The 21,059-nt window shown below is 40.2% G+C and overlaps 1 protein-coding gene across 1 annotated transcript in view; it reads left to right on the top strand.

Annotated features, from left to right (window-relative positions):
* The window catches only part of CPE (carboxypeptidase E), an 88,817-nt gene that overhangs the window by 52,059 nt on the left and 15,699 nt on the right, over positions 1-21,059 (top strand). The window contains exons 2-5 of the mRNA XM_034772068.1: positions 13,027-13,223; positions 16,231-16,398; positions 17,487-17,604; positions 20,120-20,302. Of these exons, the coding sequence (XP_034627959.1) occupies positions 13,027-13,223; positions 16,231-16,398; positions 17,487-17,604; positions 20,120-20,302 (666 nt within the window). The remainder of the gene's footprint in view (positions 1-13,026; positions 13,224-16,230; positions 16,399-17,486; positions 17,605-20,119; positions 20,303-21,059) is intronic.

A 21,059-nucleotide genomic window follows, 5' to 3' on the forward strand; every position in this document is an offset into this window, starting at 1 on the left:
CACATTATCTAAAAGCTTTTAATCTCAGTTTTCAGAAAGCATAAAACATTCATCTGTAACTTCAGAAGCTTGTGAGAATATTAGCTGCTAAAACATGCTGGAATTGATCACAAACAACCTGATTTAAGAAGAAGGGTGTGACGGGTTCCCTCCCCTACCCCCATGCCACTTGGAACTGGGGTACCACTGAGCCTGCCTGACCCACCAGCCTGGGTTCCCTTTACACCATACTGCTATGCAGCCTGTCAAGCCCTTCCCCAGGATTCAGACTGCGCTTTACCAGCATGCATAAAAGTAGGAACACATCCAGCACACAGATGCTCTGCTAAGGAACTGCCCAATTACTCTGGTGCACACCCCATCTGGAGTGTTAAACCCAAAATTATACTGTCTTGCACTGCACAGAGAACTGTACAGCGTAAGCTCATGAAATTCGCCCGCTCCCTCAACATGGAGAGGAATAGCTTTCTGCCCCAAGTTATGATTTCTACACACACTGGTTTTAGACAAGACAAAAACAAGTTTATTAACCACAAAAGATAGATTTTAAGTGATTATAAGGGATAGCAAACAGATCACAACAGATTACCTAGCAAATAAAACAAACACGCAACCTAAGGTTAAATATACTAAAGAAATTGGATATGTGTAGCAAATTCTCACCCTAAATGTTGTTTTAGGCAGATTGCAGAGATTCTGGAAGGAAAGCTGCACTTGCAACAGCTTAAAACTGCAGTTATTCCTTTTACAGGCCAGACAACCCTCTAGTCTGGGTTCAGCCCTTTTCCCGTAGTTCAGTGTTTTTCTTCTCAGGTGTTTTCAGCAGTCTTCTTTCTTGGGCGGGAAGTCAGTGAAGAGCCAACCATGGTGATGTCACTCCCCTGCCTTAAATAGTTTTTGCATATGGCGAGAATCCTTTGTCTCTCCCAGTTTGATTCCCAGACCTGGTCAGTGGAAAAACGCTAGTATTATCATGGAGTCCAGTACTAGGTGACTTGGTGACATGCCTCTATAGCAGCCATCATGAGACAGAGGCTGTGTGTAACTTTCTCAGGAAGGCTCCCCGGTGGGAGATTAGCATCTTCTATGACCTACTGTTCTCCCAGATGGCCCTTCCCAACCAGCCATCTAAACTGATTACACCTGGGGAATGCCCACTAGACAAATGCAAACACATTTGTAATAGATGCATAGACAATATTCCTAACTTCAGATACAAAAGTGATACATCATATAAACAGGATAATCATATTCAGTAAATCACTGAAAAGTCACGTGACTATCTTGTATAAAATACATCATAGTTACACCATAATCATATCGTAACAATATCTCTATGAAGAATATGGGGGCATAGTGTCACACAGGGATTTCACTTAATTCATTAGGTTTGACTCCTGCACTGCTGCTGAGGTTTTAGCTCCTGAATCAGGGTCAGACAATTTGCACAAGCAAAGGGTTCTGATTTTGAAGATTCTTCACTTTTAAACCAAAAGGGGTCTGCAGATGCAATTGGTAGGGACTTAAAAAAAAGAGAGATATGTTCTAGCATTGTAATGTGGCAATAACCACTGACAGTGAAGACAGGAAGAACGAATCCTCTGAAGTGGTTACATGATATTACTTGGTACTATAAAAAGTGTGCAAGAGACCACTCTTATTATGTGACCTCCTCTTTTAAGAGAGCATCACAAAGTACCCCAAAAGATATTGGATGTTACAAGAAGATAACTTACCCCTCAATCTTTCTTGGTCACTGTGTGTACTGAAGCACATCAAATCATAAAACCTAATATTCTGAGGTAATGTGTGTCCTTTGTTAGTCATCAAAGGTTTGTGGTTCATAAAGGTAGATTTTTTTTTTTACTGGTCAGCTTTTGCTCTGTCAGCTTGCTTTTCCTATAATTGATTAAATAAAGATGGCTTTTCACTTTAAAAATCCTTTCACAAACTTCCTGACAAATAACAGTAAATTCAAGCAAAAGCTAATGAGCATTAGGGCTTGTCTATGTGGGGAAAGTGGAATAATTATTCTGGAATAAAGTAAATTTTATTCCAGAACAGAGTGTCTACCCAGGGGAGCTATACTGTCAATTTCCCTGGGTAAACAAGTCCTTAGTCATTGGCAATTTCCAGAAACAATTACTATCTTAAAATGCATCATGCTGCTGAAATGCAGAGTTTCAATAGGGAGGGAGAGAGGAAGATAGAGATTATTTTCAATAAAACACACTGAATTGCCATAGAGACAAATTGACGTCACTGCTAGTAAGAGTCCATCCATGATTGCATCTGAGGCATATTGTTGGGGCAGTGTCAGGAAGCCTCCCTTGCTGCCTCCTGTGCTGTACTTGTTCTGTGGGCTTGTTTCAGGATTCCAGTGCTGCCAGTCCAGCCCCTGTTCACTAGTTACAATTCACTTACAAAGGTGGTTTACCTGTGCTGCTCTGTTTTTATCTCTGAGGGCCAGATTCCTCTCACTCCTCCTACAGGGGCAAGGGAAGCAATGGAATAAGAAAGACCCTGAAACCAGCAAAGAAAGTGCAGCCAAAGTTAGCAGAAATCCCCCCAGCACTAGAACTTGGAGGCTGGAGCTTGGGGTGTGATGGGGATGAGGGTGCAGGGATAAAGCTGAGGAGCAGTTGCTTTACTCGGCATGCACCACTGAAAATGGGATGTAAACTGCAGGACAAGGGGCTGTTAGGTCCAATCAGCATTAGCTCCCCAAGGACAAGGAAGATCAGGAATGGGCTGCTGCAGTGGTGGGCAAAATTGCCATTGTGGTTCCTGAGAGAGCAACCAGGGAAATGGGGGAAGAAATCTGGAGGAAGGAACAGGATTTGGAGGGATGCCCCTGGATTCTCAGGTTTGGAGTCTATTTTCAGCAAGGATTCTCAGGCTCTGCAGGATTTGATGGCTGTTTCACTTCCCTGAAGTGACAAATCCCTCTCCTCTAAGGAAAAAGAACAGGAGTACTTGTGGCACCTTAGAGACTAACAAATTTATTAGAGCATAAGCTTTCGTGGACTACAGCCCACTTCTTCGGATGCATATAGAGTGGAATAAATATTGAGGAGATATATATACACACATACAGAGAGCATAAACAGGTGGGAGTTGTCTTACCAACTCTGAGAGGCCAATTAATTAAGAGGAAAAAAAAACTTTTGAAGTGATAATCAAGCTAGCCCAGTACAGACAGTTCGATAAGAAGTGTGAGAATACTTACAAGGGGAGATAGATTCAATGTTTGTAATGGCTCAGCCATTCCCAGTCCTTATTCAATCCTGAGTTGATTGTGTCTAGTTTGCATATCAATTCCAGCTCAGCAGTCTCTCGTTGGAGTCTGTTTTTGAAGTTTTTCTGTTGTAAGATAGCCACCCGCAGGTCTGACATTGAATGACCAGACAGGTTAAAGTGTTCTCCCACTGGTTTTTGAGTATTATGATTCCTGATGTCAGATTTGTGACCATTAATTCTTTTGCGGAGAGATTGTCCGGTTTGGCCAATGTACATGGCAGAGGGGCATTGCTGGCACATGATGGCATATATCACATTGGTAGATGTGCAGGTGAACGAGCCCCTGATGGTATGGCTGATGTGATTAGGTCCTATGATGATGTCACTTGAATAGATATGTGGACAGAGTTGGCATCGGGCTTTGTTACAGGATAGGTTCCTGGGTCAGTGGTTTTGTTGAGTGATGTGTGGTTGCTGGTGAGTATTTGCTTTAGGTTGGGGGGTTGTCTGTAAGCGAGGACAGGTCTGTCTCCCAAGATCTGTGAGAGTAAAGGATCATCTTTCAGGATAGGTTGAAGATCTCTGATGATGCGCTGGAGAGGTTTTAGTTGGGGGCTGAAGGTGACAGCTAGTGGTGTTCTGTTATTTTCTTTGTTGGGCCTGTCTTGTAGGAGGTGACTTCTGGGTACTCGTCTGGCTCTGTCAATCTGTTTTTTCACTTTAGCAGGTGGGTATTTTTTTATAGTTTTAAGAATGCTCCTCTAAGGCTTGCTCTAGTCCCTGCTCATGGACACATACTTGTGCTAGCTCTCATCAAGCTAGCGTGAGTATAAATAACAGTGTAGCTGCTGTAGCACTAGTAGTGGCAGTGGAAGGCTCAGGCTAAAGCAGTACTGAAGGCTGCCCTAACTCATCCCTATTGCGGTGATGCCTATGGGCCTGTACCAGGGGCACAGAATTACTGAGGCATGAGAATGCCACCTTTCTAATGGCTGGTAACCGGACCCCTGAGGCCCTGCCCCCTGCTCCACCTCTTCCCCCAAAGGCCTGGTCCCTGTCGCTCACTCCTCTCTCCCTTCTTCCCATTGCTCACAGGATTGTCCCAAGAAGCATGCCTGCAGGTAGAAGGCAGCCTCGGCTGAGCAGGGACTGGCATGGGTTAATAACATGGCGCCTTTCCCTGCCCTGCAGTACCTGGACTTTGGGTTTGGATGCTATAAATTAGGGTTGCCAGGTCCCCAAACACTGGGCACCTTGTAACCCTAAATGGCATTCAGACACAGAAGCCAAAAACCAGACTGTCCGGGTAAAAACTGGATGGGTGGCAACCCTAGAATGCCCTGACTTTTCCCCCTACTCCCTCACTATGTTCCTTCTCTCCTCTGGTCCCACTGCTCCGGGGGCTGCTGCGGAGGTGATGCAGAAATTCCGTGAGCTGGTTTGTCCCTGCCCTTTTTTGCCAGCCTAGCTGCTACAAAGAAACTGCAGGGCAATGTTAAATTGGGCCTGCACCACTTCCTGGTTATGTTTTCCCTTTGCATGGGTCCCTCCTGGATAGGAAATATTTTGGTGTAAGTAGTGATTTTCTTTGTTTCCAGTGAATAACTTACAAAAATAGTAGAGAGAGTTCATTTAATTTCTTGCTGTTTTTCTTTGTCCGTTGTCTTATTGATGCCTCTCACACAAGATTGCATCTGAACAGAATGGACTATTTCAGCTAAGTTTTTGTCTCATGAACAAAGTGAGGGTGATTTATCCTCTTAGTCTTATCAGTCATTAATGCACAACAATAGGCGAATAAACCCCGAAGTTCTGAATGTCTCCCACTGGTAACAGCTGCAGTGTATTATAAAAAGGATTTGAGCTACAATTTAGTTTTAAATTTCCTACGTATCTACCCCAAGAATAAGGAATGGAATTGTTAATCCAATTCTTTTGAACCACAGTGATAGTGTCAGACATTTCTATAGCTGAAATAAAATCACTGATACTTCAGAGTCTTCTGAAGAGATAAAAGCTTGTCAGATGAACTTGATAATGAACCATCTTGCATACACCCACCTAAACCTGTCATATGTATTAACTTCCTTGTAATAAAAAGATACATTGCAATGATAAATTGACTGATTAAAGAAATATCTTTGCGATGTGTGCCAGCCAAACTATAGGAATACAGCCAATCCCTTTGAAATGACACTTAACCACTGTGCAGACTGTGTGATTAATTTAAAAGTGTGCTGGTATTAATAAACAGAGAGGACAAGGTGAGCAGCACCTGTTGTATTCCACAGCTAATATTCATGGTGATATGTGAACACTTGCTCACACAGTCACTGCACTACCAGCATCTACCTCCAGAGAAGGCAGTCTTGTTTAGCAGTTAGAACAATGGAGTGGGAGACAGAAAAGCTGGGTTCTGTTCCCAGTTCTGCCACTGACCAGGTCAAGTCACTTAACCTCTGTTTTCCTTACTATCCTCATCCTTAATGTAGCGCTAATAACACCTGCCATCATAAGGATATGGTGGATAAAGGCATAATATGAGTGCAAAGTATTGTTATAAATTTTCTTTCTAAAGCATTTGGGAAGAATTTGAATATGATCAATCCAATACAAAAACAAATATTAATCTAGTCTCTTGGTCAAACCCATCAGAGAGAGATTTATTGCTTTTAAAATTTTAATTTAATTTTTACTCATTATTTATCTGCTTTGAATTAAAATAAACAATTCTAACCATCATTTACTAAATTTCTCAGTTTTTAAGAAACCAGGACTTTGTGGCTATTGAGTTATACTGCTTCCTATTTAGATGAAGTTTTTCAGTAAATGAATGCAGCTAGAAATTATTTCAAATTATTTATTATAATGTGAAAGCATGGTTATTCATTTACATAGCACCGGAAGTGTTCACAAGGCAATATGGCCCTTTCTTCATTGCTAAAAAATAAATTAAGAAAAGGGCACATCTTGTATCTCATGGGGAAATAATATCCATGATCTTTCCAAGGTAAAAACACAGTGAAGACCAGGCACTTCAGTTTTACCATGAGATAAACTGCAAAGTAAACAGCCCTTTACTCTCTTCAAGGTGAGTCTACCTCATGGTAAAACTGAAGTGCCTGGTCTGCATTGTGTGTTTATTTCAGGACAGATCATGTGTGTTAGTTACCCTGAGGTAAAAAGTACACCTTTTTTAGCAGTGACGACAAGGCTTATGTGGACACGTAATAAACATATAGTTTGATCCTTTCATCCATTAAAGTAAGTGGTCCCTGTCCACAATATCTGACAGTCTATCTGATGTACCCATCTGAATTAACACTTGAAGTGTAAGTACCAGAGGGCACATCATCAGGGAGAGATCAGCCTTGGAATGTTCATGAAAGAATAGGTCTTAAGGAGGGATTCTAGAAACAGAGCGAGAGGATGCTTGGCCCACATCATGGGGGAGGCTGTTCTAAGCATAGTAAAGGCTTGTCTGCATATGGAGTTATTCTGGAATAGGTTTGAAAGTGGACTAAGGGTACATCTACACTACAGGGGGGAGTCGATTTAAGATACGCAAATTCAGCTACGTGAATAGCGTAGCTGAATTCGACGTATCGCAGCCGACTTACCCCGTTGTGAGGACGGCGGCAAAATCGACTTCTGCGGCTTTCTGTCGGCGGCGCTTACTACCACCTCCGCTGGTGGAGTAAGAGCGCTGATTCGGGGATCGATTGTCGCGTCCCAACGGGACGCGATAAATCGATCCCCGAGAGGTCGATTTCTACCCGCCGATTCAGGCGGGTAGTATAGACCTAGCCATAGTTAATAGGAATGAGGCACTGTTGGAAATAATTTCTCCGATATGTATGTTAGGGTTTACCATGACTGAGGTGCCACACAAGCATTCTTTTATTAGTTCCAAGGCCATTTGGTGTTGGTTACCTTCAATATATGAATATAAGTATATACACCTGTATATCCTATACCTTAGCAACAATACAATTATAAGCATTGGCCAAATATTCACAGTCAGATCGGGCCTGGGGACACCTTCCCATCAAGGTGGGATGCCAAAGGGGTAAGGAAAAGCTCTGATGAACCCCTAGAAAATCTTGCTTTTTATACACTGTAACAAACAATGTCATTACTGGTAATTGGACTTTAAAGCCAGCTGAATCAGTTTAGGATTATACTCTACTTTCTTCAAGGTTTTCTTCTTATCTTATTTGACAGTATTTTCCCCTAGCTGCTGGACTACACATTTCTAACCAATTTTCTGCACCTGGTGCCCAATTGACAATGTTTTCTTTATTTCTATTGCTTAGCCCAAATCTTAAAATAAGATCATACTGATATTCTGAAGGTCACTACAAGTTTGACACAAACAATTCTTCTTTCTCATAAATTCATTCTTTTTGTGCACATGCTTTTGGCCTATTGCTTATGTCAAAATCCAAACTCAATTTACTCAGGTCTAATGTGGTCCTATATTCCTACAGGCACTCTTATTCTGGAAGAAGAGTGTCCACAAACAAAGTTATTCAGGAATAGCTATTGTGCTTTAAATTTACACACTATCTTAATCTTAAATAACATTCAAGTGTAGACAAGCCCTTAGCAGTGGGTGACAGGTTATTAGAGAAGAGCTGTAAGGCAGAAAAGCACAGAGTCATGAAGACCCTTTATGGTGGAGATGACTAGCTTGAATATGAAGCACAATGCACCTCTGCATTTCCTGGTTTGGTTCAGTGGTGAAGGAGGTGGGAATACACTGAGAAAAGTAATTTTGTGAACTTCATTTCCAAACCAAAGTGGTTTGGCTAATGTTTCAGACACCATTTTACAGGCATAATTAGGCCCTCTGACCTTTTTGGGTGTTCATTCATCCAATAGTACTGAGGAGGCTTCTTACCTTATAAATGCCAAGATGAGCTGTACAAGTTCAGCTGTTCTTTATCTCATAGTTTAATATGCTAAACAAAGTTATAGTTTCACTTTTATATTAAATTAGGATTATTTTAATATTTACTTTTCAAATTCAGATATGGGAGTTGGGACCTGTCTTGAGTTCAATGAGATAAAAAGAATAGATCTGTTACTTTGCTTCAAAGCAGCCATCTGCCAAGGGCTTCATGAATTTTCTGTTTCTGTTGTCTTCTGCTCTGACTATTTTCTGGTGGTTAATTACAAGGGTATGAAGGATGGAATTTTTCCAAAATCATTCCATGTTGACCTAACTTGGCTCTCACTTAACTAAATGGTAACACTCCTGTTAATTTCAGTGGGAGTGGAGTTAGGCTAACATGGCTTTTTTGAAAATCCCACCCTAAAATTATCTGTGGCTGCTAATATATAATGATTTAGAAAATAACATTGCATTGCAGAATTTAAGTGAAACATACTAGCATTGACTTCACACAACTCAGAGAGAGATCAGTCAGGTTGCAGTCATTTAGTTATTTCCTCTCTTTTTTTCTCCTTCTCTAAATCTTTCTTTCAATCTCATTTTTTTCATATGGACCAGAGAAATCCATTACATAACTCCCTGATCTTTCATTTAATTGATCCCCAGAGAATTTCTGTCTCTGTGAACTACAAACAAAATCATAGAGCATGAAAAAGTCCTCAAATACAGTTAGAGTAATGAATTTCCTCTTGGCAAGATTTCCAAGATTTGCAACATTGTGTAGCTGCAGGAATAGTTTACAGGTTGTGATATTTAAAAATGACAGGCAAATGGAAGTAATCAGAAACACTAACCCTATTACCTAAGAAATATTGCTAGCTTTTCCACGGGGGATATGAGAAAGCAGAACAAGGAGTCTGTCCTTTCTAAGGTTATTTCCAACTCATTTGCAAAGCCATTTATAAACCACTTTAATCTTTCAGCAGTTACTCTTTCTTCATATGATACCCCCCCATTCCATGACATGAGTTATTATACATTTCTTCCATGTTAGCTCTTAACATTACAACAAATGTAACTGAATGGAATCCTCTAGCCTCATAATTTATTTGATTAATAGATGCCAAATGCATCTGTCCATCTATGAGTTCAAACACTTTAAAGCCTCAGGAACTTCCCAAACCAATAGCATTATTGCCTTTAAACAGGCATTCAAAGAATTATCTGGATGTGTTTATTTTTTTTTAAACTTGCATTTGTGATATAGCCTTATTTGAAAATAAGTGGTTATTGTATAAATTATCTTTAGTTGGTCAATCTAACATTAGTTCCGTACGTTGTGTTTCTAGGAAATAATTGAACAAGACCTTAGGTGACAGTGTCTTTAGAAGTAGTTAGTAACATGTAGCAGTGCTTGTCAATTTGTCACTTGAAAAGCTTAACATTTTAAAACACTTCTTCCTTAATCAGTTCGCAGGCTCTAATGTACTCTGAGGTCAGTTCAGGATTGATGTAAAAGCCTTCTAAAAGCCAGAGTAACTGAAAGAATTTGTGCTTTACCAAAGTTATTTTATTTTAGAAAAATTGAGTACTGGATTGCCAATAAAAATACACCTCTACTCCGATATAACGCGACCCAATATAACACGAATTCTGATATAACACGGTAAAGCAGTGCTCCGGGGGGGGTGGGGGGGGACTGCGCACTCTGGCGGATCAAAGCAAGTTCGATATAACGCGGTTTCACCTATAACACGGTAAGATTTTTTGGCTCCCAAAGACAGCGTTCTATCGAGGTAGAGGTGTATTGCCACCTTTTCATTTAGTTTTTACTATCAAGAGCCAGTCCTAAAAAAAAGGAATTCTTTGGAAGCAGAAATTGAGGCAAGCTGCTTCTGTTTTGTGATGACCTTACTAGATGATGATGATGTTAATAAGATTATCTTTTAATAATAATAGCATTTATATTGGACTTTTCATCCATAGGTAAAACTAAGGCACAGAGAGGTTAGGCCACATTTTCAGAAATTGACTCTAATTTTGAGTGCCCAACTTCAGATATCTAGGGAGGTCTAACATTAGACATCCAATTACTGAGCGCTCAAATTTAGATGCTGTTTTTGAAAATTAATTGAAATTACTCTTGCATTTCTCTGATCCTGAGCCATGGGAATCAATGGAGTCAATTTCATGTTTGTTTTTAGTCTGTTTCACTTTTAGGTTTTTGGATTGCTAACACTGGAATTCTTCATTGAAAACTTGTCTACAAATTTTTAAAAAATCAACAACATGGAAATACTTACACTGGTCTTTGGTTTGGGGGAAGTTAATTTTTACAAAAATCAACATTTTACATCAAATTTGAATTGACAGTGTCTTTTCACAAAAACATGATGTTTTATGAAGGATTATAATTGTAGTAGCTGTATTCAGAAAGGAAGCAGCAGACACCTCTATTGGCTCTTAAAGGATTTCTGGACAGACAGACATGTGGTACCTTAAAACACTGACAAGTTACTACCTTTTCCTGCCTGAAATTATAGGGAAAATAATTCTGTTTCTGGCAGGTAAATTGCATGTTCGTGTGCTTAATGTGAATGAGCTATGCAGTTGAAATACTCAAGTGTAATATTCAGTAAACTGCAAGGGTCCGAACATGGGTTTATTATCATGTCACATAGAAAAACACATTGGTAAATGAAGTCTTAGCATATGCGCAATGTGCCTCAGGTGGCGTGCAATCAGGATTCATCACTGAATCCAGAGGCGGCTCTAGCTTTTTTGCCGCCCCAAACACGGCAGGCAGGCGGCTTTCGGCGGCACGCCTGCGGGAGGTGCCTGGTCCCATGGATTCGGCGTACCCGCCGCCGAATTGCCGCTGAATCTGCGGGACTGGCGGACCTCCCGCAGGCACGCCTCCAAAGGCTGCCTGACTGCCGCCCTCGCAGGCCCGGCAGGGTGCCCCCCACAGCTTGCCGCCCCAGGCATGCGCTTGGAGCACTGGTGCCTAGAGCCACCGCTGACTGAATCTAGTCCACTGATTGGATCATTGTTACAACAGAGGTAACTCAGCCAGCCATCACTCTCTCCCTCCAGTTCATTAGCATACTTCAATCCCATTGCTTGAAATGATTCAGTAAATGAAACTGCAGGTCAGGACTGAGGCGCTTTGAAAGAGTTCAGGACAGGAATAATGGGCTGCTTCAGATCAGTTGCTATATAGGTGGAGTAGGAAAGAGAATAGAGATTTGCACTGTGGCCCCCTCCACACTATGCCTAGTTTAGGCAAGATCATTTACCTTTGCCTACTCAAAACTGTTTTAGTTCATCTAAACCATGCCCACTTAGTGCTATAGGCAGAGATTCCTCCGCCTGCAGCACTAAATGGGCATTGTTAAGGGGAGACATGACCCAGGCAGGCAGCAGGGTTAGGGTTAAAGATTAGGGTCATTGGCGTGAGTGAGTGATGATTGGCTACATTGCCTCTGATATCACTGTGCTACTGCTCACGTTCCTCTGCTTGAAGTACCAAATGGACACTGTCAAGAGGAATATTATTGATAGAAAACTGATAAAGCAATGAAGAGAAGAAGAGGAGTTGGTTTTAGAGGGTTTAACAAGAATGTTTGGGTTTAGTGGTAGTAACCTTTAAAATTGCTACAGGTTCAGGGATAAAGTTTTTCTAAACCTTTGATCATTTTTGCTGCTGTCCTGTGGATTCTCTCCAGTTTGTCCACATCTTTCCTGATGCCCAACACTGGACACAATACTCCAGCTGGAGCCTCACCAGGGCCAAATAGAGTGGGACAATTACCTCCTATATCTTACATATGACACACCGGATAATACAGATCAGATCAAGTATTCAAAATTAGATATTCAAAGCATATCATTGAAATACTCCTTGATCAAACGAGAGCATTATAATGGAATAAAAAATTAAATATTCATATCTAGAGATGAACACAGATCAAAAGAAAATTAAACCCCAAATCCTGCAAACACTTAGGAATATGCTTACCTTTAGCACGAGAGTCCCCTTGATTTCAGTTAGAATTCTCACGTGTTTAAAGTTAAACACATGCCTGAATGTTTGCAGGATCAGGGCCCAAGATATTACCTTAAAAATAATAAATACATATAAATTCTTCATGCCTCTAGGGACCACAAACTCTCTCCTGCACATTCCTCTTGTATCTAGAGCTGCAATGATAATGACCAATAAGCATAATTTGGGAAGATTGGAGTTTTTATTTAATTAAGGAAAAAACACACCTTCTACTCATCAAGGTAATGCACCAAGTGTATAAATCTGAAGTGAATGTCCCAGACAGTTGTTAAATAGGACTTTCAGACCACTAGAAGCAGTAGCTATTCATTGGGAGTGTTATAAAAAATATCATTCCAGTTTAAAATATTTGCAAGTAGTGGGTGTTTTAACCTAGCCCTAAAATGACATTAACAATTAAAAGATTCATTTAGCAACACTTTTCCTTTCTTGAAAAGTGAATTTATTCTTTATAAACAATAAATGTATGGGCTACATTTGGATTTTACCAGTTATGCAATGTAAATGCAGAGAGACACCATTAATATTAATGGTGCATTTACACTGGTATACTGGATCAGAATTTGGTGTCTTTTCTCAACTCCTGAATAAGGATTACTTTATTTAATTAGCTGGATTGTTTTGAAAATCTAAATTCACTGTCCTGAAGGAAATTTTCAATCTCTCTCTCTTTGATCTTCAGGAACAAAGGATGGGAACATAGAACTATAATAATAGTGTTAGAAACAGCTGTAATATGGACCTGATTCACACTTTCTCCATGGGCTTTGGTGAATATTCTTTGCATCTGTCTAAGGGATGTTTCTTCTTTGTGTTGCAGGGGAGCCTGAATTTAAATATATCGGGAATATGCACGGGAATGAAGCCGTTGGAAGGGAGCTGCTTATTTTCTTAGCTCAGTACCTATGTAATGAATACCAGAAGGGAAACGAGACAATTATCAACTTGATCCACAGCACACGCATCCATATCATGCCATCCTTTAATCCAGATGGGTTTGAGAAGGCAGCATCCCAGGTTTGTAAGCCAACGTATATAAGAATTGTAATCACTATCGTTATCTACCTCAGACTCAGTGAAAAACACCACTAATATAACAAGCTCATAAATATGTGAATTTTCACTGCATGACTTTTGACTAGTCCAGCTTAAACACTATTTTTAATAGTAAAATGCACTGTAGCTGTCCCCTTTAATAAGGTATATGATACAGCTGGGCAAATACTCCAAAAAATTGTTTCCAAATATTCATTTTAGTTTAACTAATTCACTGTATTCATGACCTGTCTGTTGTCACATTTCATAAATATTCTATCAAATAAGTTCACTGACCAGAATGTTTTCCCCCCAAACAGCAAATTTTAATGGAATATTGCAAAATATTGGTGGAAGGGTAAGTTTAAGTAATAATTAAGAGCAGGGCCAGCTCCAGGCACCAGTGAAGGAAGCAGGTGCCTGGGGCAGTTAATAGAAAGGGGCGGCATTCTGTCCGTTGTTGGGGCAGCACTTCTGGGTCTGCGGTGGTAATTCGGAAGCGGGTCCTTCCTCTTCAGCAGCACTTCAGGGGGCAGCCCAATTGCTCCACTTCAGACTTCGGCAGCAATTCGGCGGCAAGTCCTTCATTCCCTCTTTTCCCCTTCCGCGGCACTTTGGCGGCAGCTCAATCGGGTTTTTCTTTTTTTTTCTTTCTTCGCCGCTTGGGGCGGCAAAAAAGCTGGAGCCAGCCCTGATTAAGAGTATTCTCACTGGAAACCTGATTCTAAGAATTACATCCATCCAATCAGGGAACAGAAACATATTACGTGACCTATATGTCTCATAAAACTGCTTTAATTTCAAATATCAAAGACTCTGAACAAGCTTCTTCTAAACCGACTACTGACCAAGAATTATTCAGCAAATTTAGGATAATGAATACAGTCAAGAAAATTGTGATCTTATCATGCAGATCTAAAATTGTATTAATGGATTACTCATGGATGTTTCATCTGCACTTCTGCAGTTCTGCACTTATGCACACTGGTAATTTTACTCCAATGAATATACCCATTGAAATGAATGGGACTACAGACATGCTTAAAGTTAAATATCTGCAGAAGTGTTTTCAGGATTGGGGCTTTAGTGTATGGTCACTACTCAGAACTATAATTCCACCTTTAATAAAGACGTGATCATTATTATGATTTATAATATAAAATATCAAATAGCTATAGTTTAGGTCACCAACAAAATATATTTTTATTAGATTTTGAGTACATTAAATTGTAAAGATTACTACTATAGTAATTTTGAAACTTACCACGTGAACACTTATATATTATTAAATAAGCAAGATTCTGTGTCTTAAAATATTGTTAACTCATGGAAATGAAACAGTCGTGTTTGAATCAGCTACCATCACTATTTCTAAAAAATGTTCAGTAGTAGCCCTCCCTCTAGTGGCAGCAAAGCGGAAGCTATATTTCCCATAAATTACCAGCTGGTGGCCGTATGTACTACTCATGTTAAATCACCTTTTGTAAAACTTTGATTTAAAATGGGAAAGAACCTCTTTCCTGCCTTCAGAAAGAAACTGGTCTTTACATGTATTGCTTTTAGTGTTACTTGAATTTTATTTGTATAGTGCTACAGTACACAGAGATTTATGACAGGTTTGATACACCCCACAAATTAAACCAAAATGATATCTTTGCCATGAATTTTCCATTAGCTAAAGTCATAATGAGAGAGAATACAAATAATCATCAGAGAGTACATGCTGTCACTGGTCAGCTTCAGGGAACTGATATGGTTTTTTAATGCAAATTGAAAGCATCATAGCCAAATCTGGAAGTTCTTGCTAATGCAAAACTCACATTGTTCCTGATCCCTGAGACATTCTGAACAACTACAGCTCTCCTCTGGATGAGGAACATTGACTTTCATAGGAGTTTGTCTGCATAAGAACTTCAGTATTTGATCTTTTAGAAATAATGTGACCTGAAGCATGATAATACAAATCTGAACTTTCTGCCATGCAAGGCTGCCCTTCCTAAGAGAATTTGCCTTTAACCTCAGCTTTAAGCTACTAACACTCACTGATCTGCAATAATCCAACTCTAGGGCCAAATCCCGAACTCCTCACACAGTGCAAACTCACATAAAACACTGTTGACTTCAGTGGGAATTTTGCCTTAGTAAGTGACGATTAAAGGCTTTGGTCCAGAGTGCAAATTTATTTTAGGTTTGTGCTGATTCTGTCTGCATAACATTTTGAAGATACAGCCTTCCCTGTCCATCATACAGCTAAAGCTCTCATCCAAGCTGTCATCATCTTGTGTCTCAGTTACTGCAACAGCCGGAGCTCTCTGGCCTTGGCAAATGCAATCTTGCCCTGCTCATATCCATTCAGAATGCTGCTCCTTAGATCATTTTCCTAGCCCATGTCACCTCTATTTTTGAATCTCTCCACTGGCCTCTCCCTTCCCTGTCACATCAAATATAAGTTGCTAGTATTCACTTTCCAGACACGTCATAGTCAATCCCACCCTATCTATCATCTCTCTTTCACTATCCACCTGTTGCTGCTTTCTGATTTGCCGATGATGCTGACCTCCACCATCACCATGCCCTCTTCCATGCTGCCCCTCACATCTGGAAGGTGGTTCCCTTAAACATTCACAAAACTACCTTTAACTCCTTCATCAAAACTCTCCTTTGCAATGATGTCTACAAAAACCATGACAATGGTTAGGCTGCCATTGTGCGAAGACCACTGCCTGTCACCTATATCATCTCGTTTACTTGTACTCCCCCATCTTTATCCATCTGTTGTCTCTTTCTGATAATTAGATTGTAAACCCTTTGGGGCAGGATCTTTTTGTTCTGTTTTGTACAGTGCCTAGTACATTGTGGTCCTGGGCTAGGACTGGGGCCACTGTGTGCTACAGTAATACAAATAAATAATATTAATACATATGTGTTGGTCTGTACAGATGGCCTGAATTACTTTTGTTTTCCTTTTCTGTTCCCTCTTCCCTTTCAGCCTGGTGAATTCAAAGACTGGTTTGTTGGCCGAAGTAATGCTCAAGGAATAGACCTGAACCGTAATTTCCCTGACCTGGATAGAATAGTTTACATTAATGAGAGAGAAGGTGGCCCAAACAATCACCTACTGAAAAACATGAGGAAAGCTGTGGACCAGAATCCTAAGGTAAATAATGTCCTGTACTTTCCACCAAATCATTGGAGTGTGTTTCATCCTTTTCCATAGAGAGCTCTCTTGCTGGCTCTTACATCAAGAAGCCTATGTTTTTAAATAAATAAGACAATGTTCTGGACTTGGATTATTTTGTTACTTAAACTAATCTATTTTCTGGGCTTAAATCTGTCAGCTCCTAGTGCACCATTAATTTCCTTCTATTGAACATTTCATAAACTGGATTCCTCCTTTTTTGTAGCAAGTCTTCTTTGGTCCATTCTGTTAGTTCACAGTCACTCTCCTTAACTCCAACCTTAATTTTTTAAAACCAGAGATTATGGCGTCATCCTTGACTTTGTCTCCTACATTTCCCTGGTCGATCAGACAGTCCTGGTATTGCCATCTGTGGAACACTGCCAGAATTCACTTATACATTGATCTTCCCTGCTGGAAACTCAGCTCTTGTTTATGTACCCATATTCTTAAATATATATGGGTTTAACACATCTGGAGGGGTTCTGTCTACTTCTTCACATGCAGAATGTTTCAGGAACTACTCCTGATACACTGACGTACACTCTTAAGTGGCTATGGCTCTAAAAGCCAGTTTTTTATTACAAATTTTGACAACCTGTTGATGAAAAGTGGCTACCAGCTCAGCACAGGTTTAATTTTACTATCTATCCATTGTCCAGCATAGAATGTACAGTGGACATTGTTGAAATCAACATTAATTTTTTCATGGTTTTCAAAATTATCACAATATTTGCAATATTTCCTATGCTATGTGTAGCAGGGTAAAGTCAAACACTGAGATGCAATAAATATAGGGTCTAATTCTGATCTAATTTACACCTTTTCCCTTTGATGTGAATCCACCAAAGTTAATGGAGCTACTCCAGATTGACATCTGTGCAAGGGCCTAATGTCAATAAGCTGCCTTGAAGCCAGTTTAAAAATTCCCATTGACTTAGATGGATCCAGCCATAAGTGTGATCAGAATCAAGCCTGTAACTTGTATTTAAAAGGCATTAGACTGCTGGGTATGTTACTACATGGACTATCAAGGTTAATTGCTGAAAATATCTGTTTTGTTATAGCTTGCTCCTGAAACTAAAAGTATCATTCACTGGATTATGGATATTCCCTTTGTCCTCTCAGCCAATCTTCATGGAGGAGACCTTGTTGCAAACTATCCATATGATGAAACGCGCAGTGGTGTGTATTATACATTAGCTTCATATGTCCAAAGACACAAATAGGATGTAGACACGCTATCCTTCCATGGCTGCTAACTAAGATTCACTTTCCAAATCATAGAAGTGTAGGACTGGAAGGGACCTCAATAGGTCATCTGCACTCATGGCAGGACTAAGTATCATCTAGACCATTCCTGATTTGTCTAAGCTGCTTTTAAACCCCCCAGTGACAGAGATTCCACAGCCTCCATAGGCAATTTGTTCCAGTGCTTAACTGGAAGTTTTTCCTAATGTCCAACCTAAACCTCCCTTGCTGCAATTTAAGCCCATTACTTCTTGTCCTATCATCAGAGGTTAACGAGAACATTTTTTTCACCTTCCTCATGATAACAACCTTTTATGTACTTGAAAACTTATGTCCCCCCTCAATCTTCTCTTCTCTAGACTAAGCAAACCCATTTTTTTCCCCAATATTTCCTCATAGGTCATGTTTTCTAGACCTTTAATCATTTTTGTTGCTCTTCTCTGGAATTTCTCCAACTTGTCCACATCTTTCCTGAAATGTGGTGCCCAGAACTGGACACAATATTCTAGCTGAGGCCTAATCAGCTACGAGTGGAGTGGAAATACCATGTAACTATATAGTAATGACCCATTCAAGTAGATTATTCATTAATTAGTTATATTTATTGGTTCAAAGATAGTTAACATGTAATCTTTCACTCTAGTTTTGAAGATACATTTTCTACAGTTAGAAGAGCCTGATTTCAGTGGAATTACTTGTCATATAATTGGTATAACACAATGGAGAATTAGGTTCAGAAAATTTTATCCATTTGCACTATAATTTTAGTGCAAACCTGTAATGATGAATTAATTGAAAAGATCCTGAAACAGTTACCCTACATATGTGATGCTCAAACTTTTACAATTGTGCCCCCCCCTTACCATTATTGGAATCTGTCCATGCCCCACCCATTACTGCACAGCCAAGGCTTCCTTAGCAGTGGAGTGTAGGCTGAAAATGGAGCTGGAAGCAGAAATAGGGATGGGGGAGCAGCTGGATCTAAAGGGGGAGCTGGTCTGGGGGCAGAGAGGGAATGAGGGCAGAGCCGGGCTGGGAGCTGAGCGGGGGGGGGGGGGGGGGGCTGGAACTGGGGGGGGGGGGGGGCTGGGGGGGGGGAATGGGGGCACAGCTTGGCTGGGGGCAGAGTGGAGCTAGGACTGGGGTTGGAGCTGGTCGGGGGGCGGAGCAGGACGGTGGGGTGAATGGGGCTAGGGGAGGAGCAAGGGTGGGGACGAAGCTGGTCTGGGACTGGAGTGGCACTCCCTCCCTGTCCCCAGTAGGGGCTGGCCTCAGCCCCGCTACACAGTGCACCTCCCCAAACATTCCTAGGAGGGCGTGCCCCACAGTTTGGGGACCATTGCCATACATTATATCCTTTTTAGTCATACACCAGATTTTCCTAATCAGGGAGAGGGGAATGGGTTTTGAGGGTCTGGACACCTGTCAGTGAAGAAATGGTAGTTAAATATTGAGTCATGAGTCTAGGAACTTCCCAAGCAAAGTGACTTAGATGGTATAATAGCAAACGCAGCTTAGGTGATATCCTGCCTCTACTGAAGTCAATGGGACTTTTACTATTAACTGTTGTGGAGCCAGGATTTCACCCTTTCTGTCCACAATGTATAACTCTCCATATCATCCTCATAATCTGTCTGAAGTATAGTCCACATATTTGGTAACTACTACATGACAATGAACCAGCGGTTGTATGTACAATAGCTGACAAGTAAGCAGAGGCTGTTTATTTATGGCTTGCAAACTAAGACATTCGTGACATACCTAGTTGAAAGGGTTCTTTATGATGTCAAGATTTAACTGTTGGTACTTTAATAAATGCAGTCATGGAAGTGATGTGTATGTTAGTGAAAATAACTGTATTGCAGTTTCTCCTTCACTATCACTGCTTGGCACTATGTAGTCTGTTATAAAATTCCAGCAGAATCATTTTACCAGTTTGCACATAGTATTATTATTGTTTTATTACTTCAACCACTAACATGTGCACAGGCTTAAATTGAATAACCATCTGATCTTATTTGTAACCCTTGTCGTCCTTTAACTCACTTTCTCCCTATTGTTTGTTACTCTCACTCATCATATCATTCAGTATCAGATTGTAAACTCTTTAAGGAAAGACTTCTTTTGTTTCTTTGGTCTATAAAACGCCTAGCACATGTTGGGGGTGTTTGGTACTGTAAAATTAATAATAATAATAATATTAATACTGCTACATCAATAAGGAATATTATTAATATTGATATGAATATTTTAAATAACAGCAATACAGATAGTATTAACATTTGAAGTAATAGTATTATTATTAAATATTAATTTTATTTTGCTGTATGTGCACTGGATAATTACAGAAAAGTAAAAGACACTGTCCCTGCCCTAATGAGTTCATAATCCAGTAGTCCTAGTCTGTATGACTAACCTGCTAATCCATGTGTCTGACTTTTTATTCTAGGTAGCACTCATGAATACAGCTCCTGCCCTGATGATGCGATTTTTCAAAGCTTAGCTCGGAGCTATTCATCTTTTAACCCAGCCATGTCTGATCAAAACAGACCACCATGTCGTAAGAATGATGACGACAGTAGTTTTGTAGATGGAACAACCAACGGGGGTGCTTGGTACAGTGTTCCTGGAGGTCAGTGCCACTTCATGGTACAATACAGATTCAGTTGCTTTTGAGGATAGTCAGTAATTGTGGTTACTTTAAAATCAGATATTCAGTGACAAATTAATAGAACAAAATTGCAAAGCTCTTCAGTGTTTGCTGGTGTAACACAAGCTGAATCTCAGATGGATCCTTAGGGAATATTTTCTTAACTACTGTAGCCACAAGACTCCCATGAAGCAAATGGGAGGTAAGCATGGAACTCCTTATGTGCTCAGCTCAGAACATACACACAGTGAAAAGGGAAGCTGACCAGGATGCCTGTTAAAATATTTGTTATCTTTCACACTACACACCCAGCAGACTCAGAGTGTTTAAGCAATTCAGTTCTCAGACAACGGCAATTAAGCCATTTTCTACAGTTAGAAAGCAATTAAAAATTTTGTCCTTTTTCCCCCAAGAGGTATGAAAACTGTTTTATCTCCAGGTTTGGAACAGATAATTCAGAGAATAAATGTTAAAAAATAATGGATGTATAAACAATCAAAATATTGATTTTACACATGCACAGTAGAAAAATGGACACTAAACACAGTTACACTATTGCTTATAGGCGTATGGAGTAATTGATCATTACTGACTATCTCAGAGAAAAAAGAAAGATACCTGGTAAGGGATGGCAGACTGCTGACTGCTATTCACTGTGGGCCCAATCTTGAAAGGTGCAGAGTGCCTTCTAGGAGGTGTTTAGGGTCTGATTTTACGCCACTGTAGATAACGGAAGTTT

This window comes from Trachemys scripta, chromosome 5, assembly GCF_013100865.1.
Source record: "Trachemys scripta elegans isolate TJP31775 chromosome 5, CAS_Tse_1.0, whole genome shotgun sequence".
Taxonomy (NCBI): domain Eukaryota; kingdom Metazoa; phylum Chordata; order Testudines; family Emydidae; genus Trachemys; species Trachemys scripta.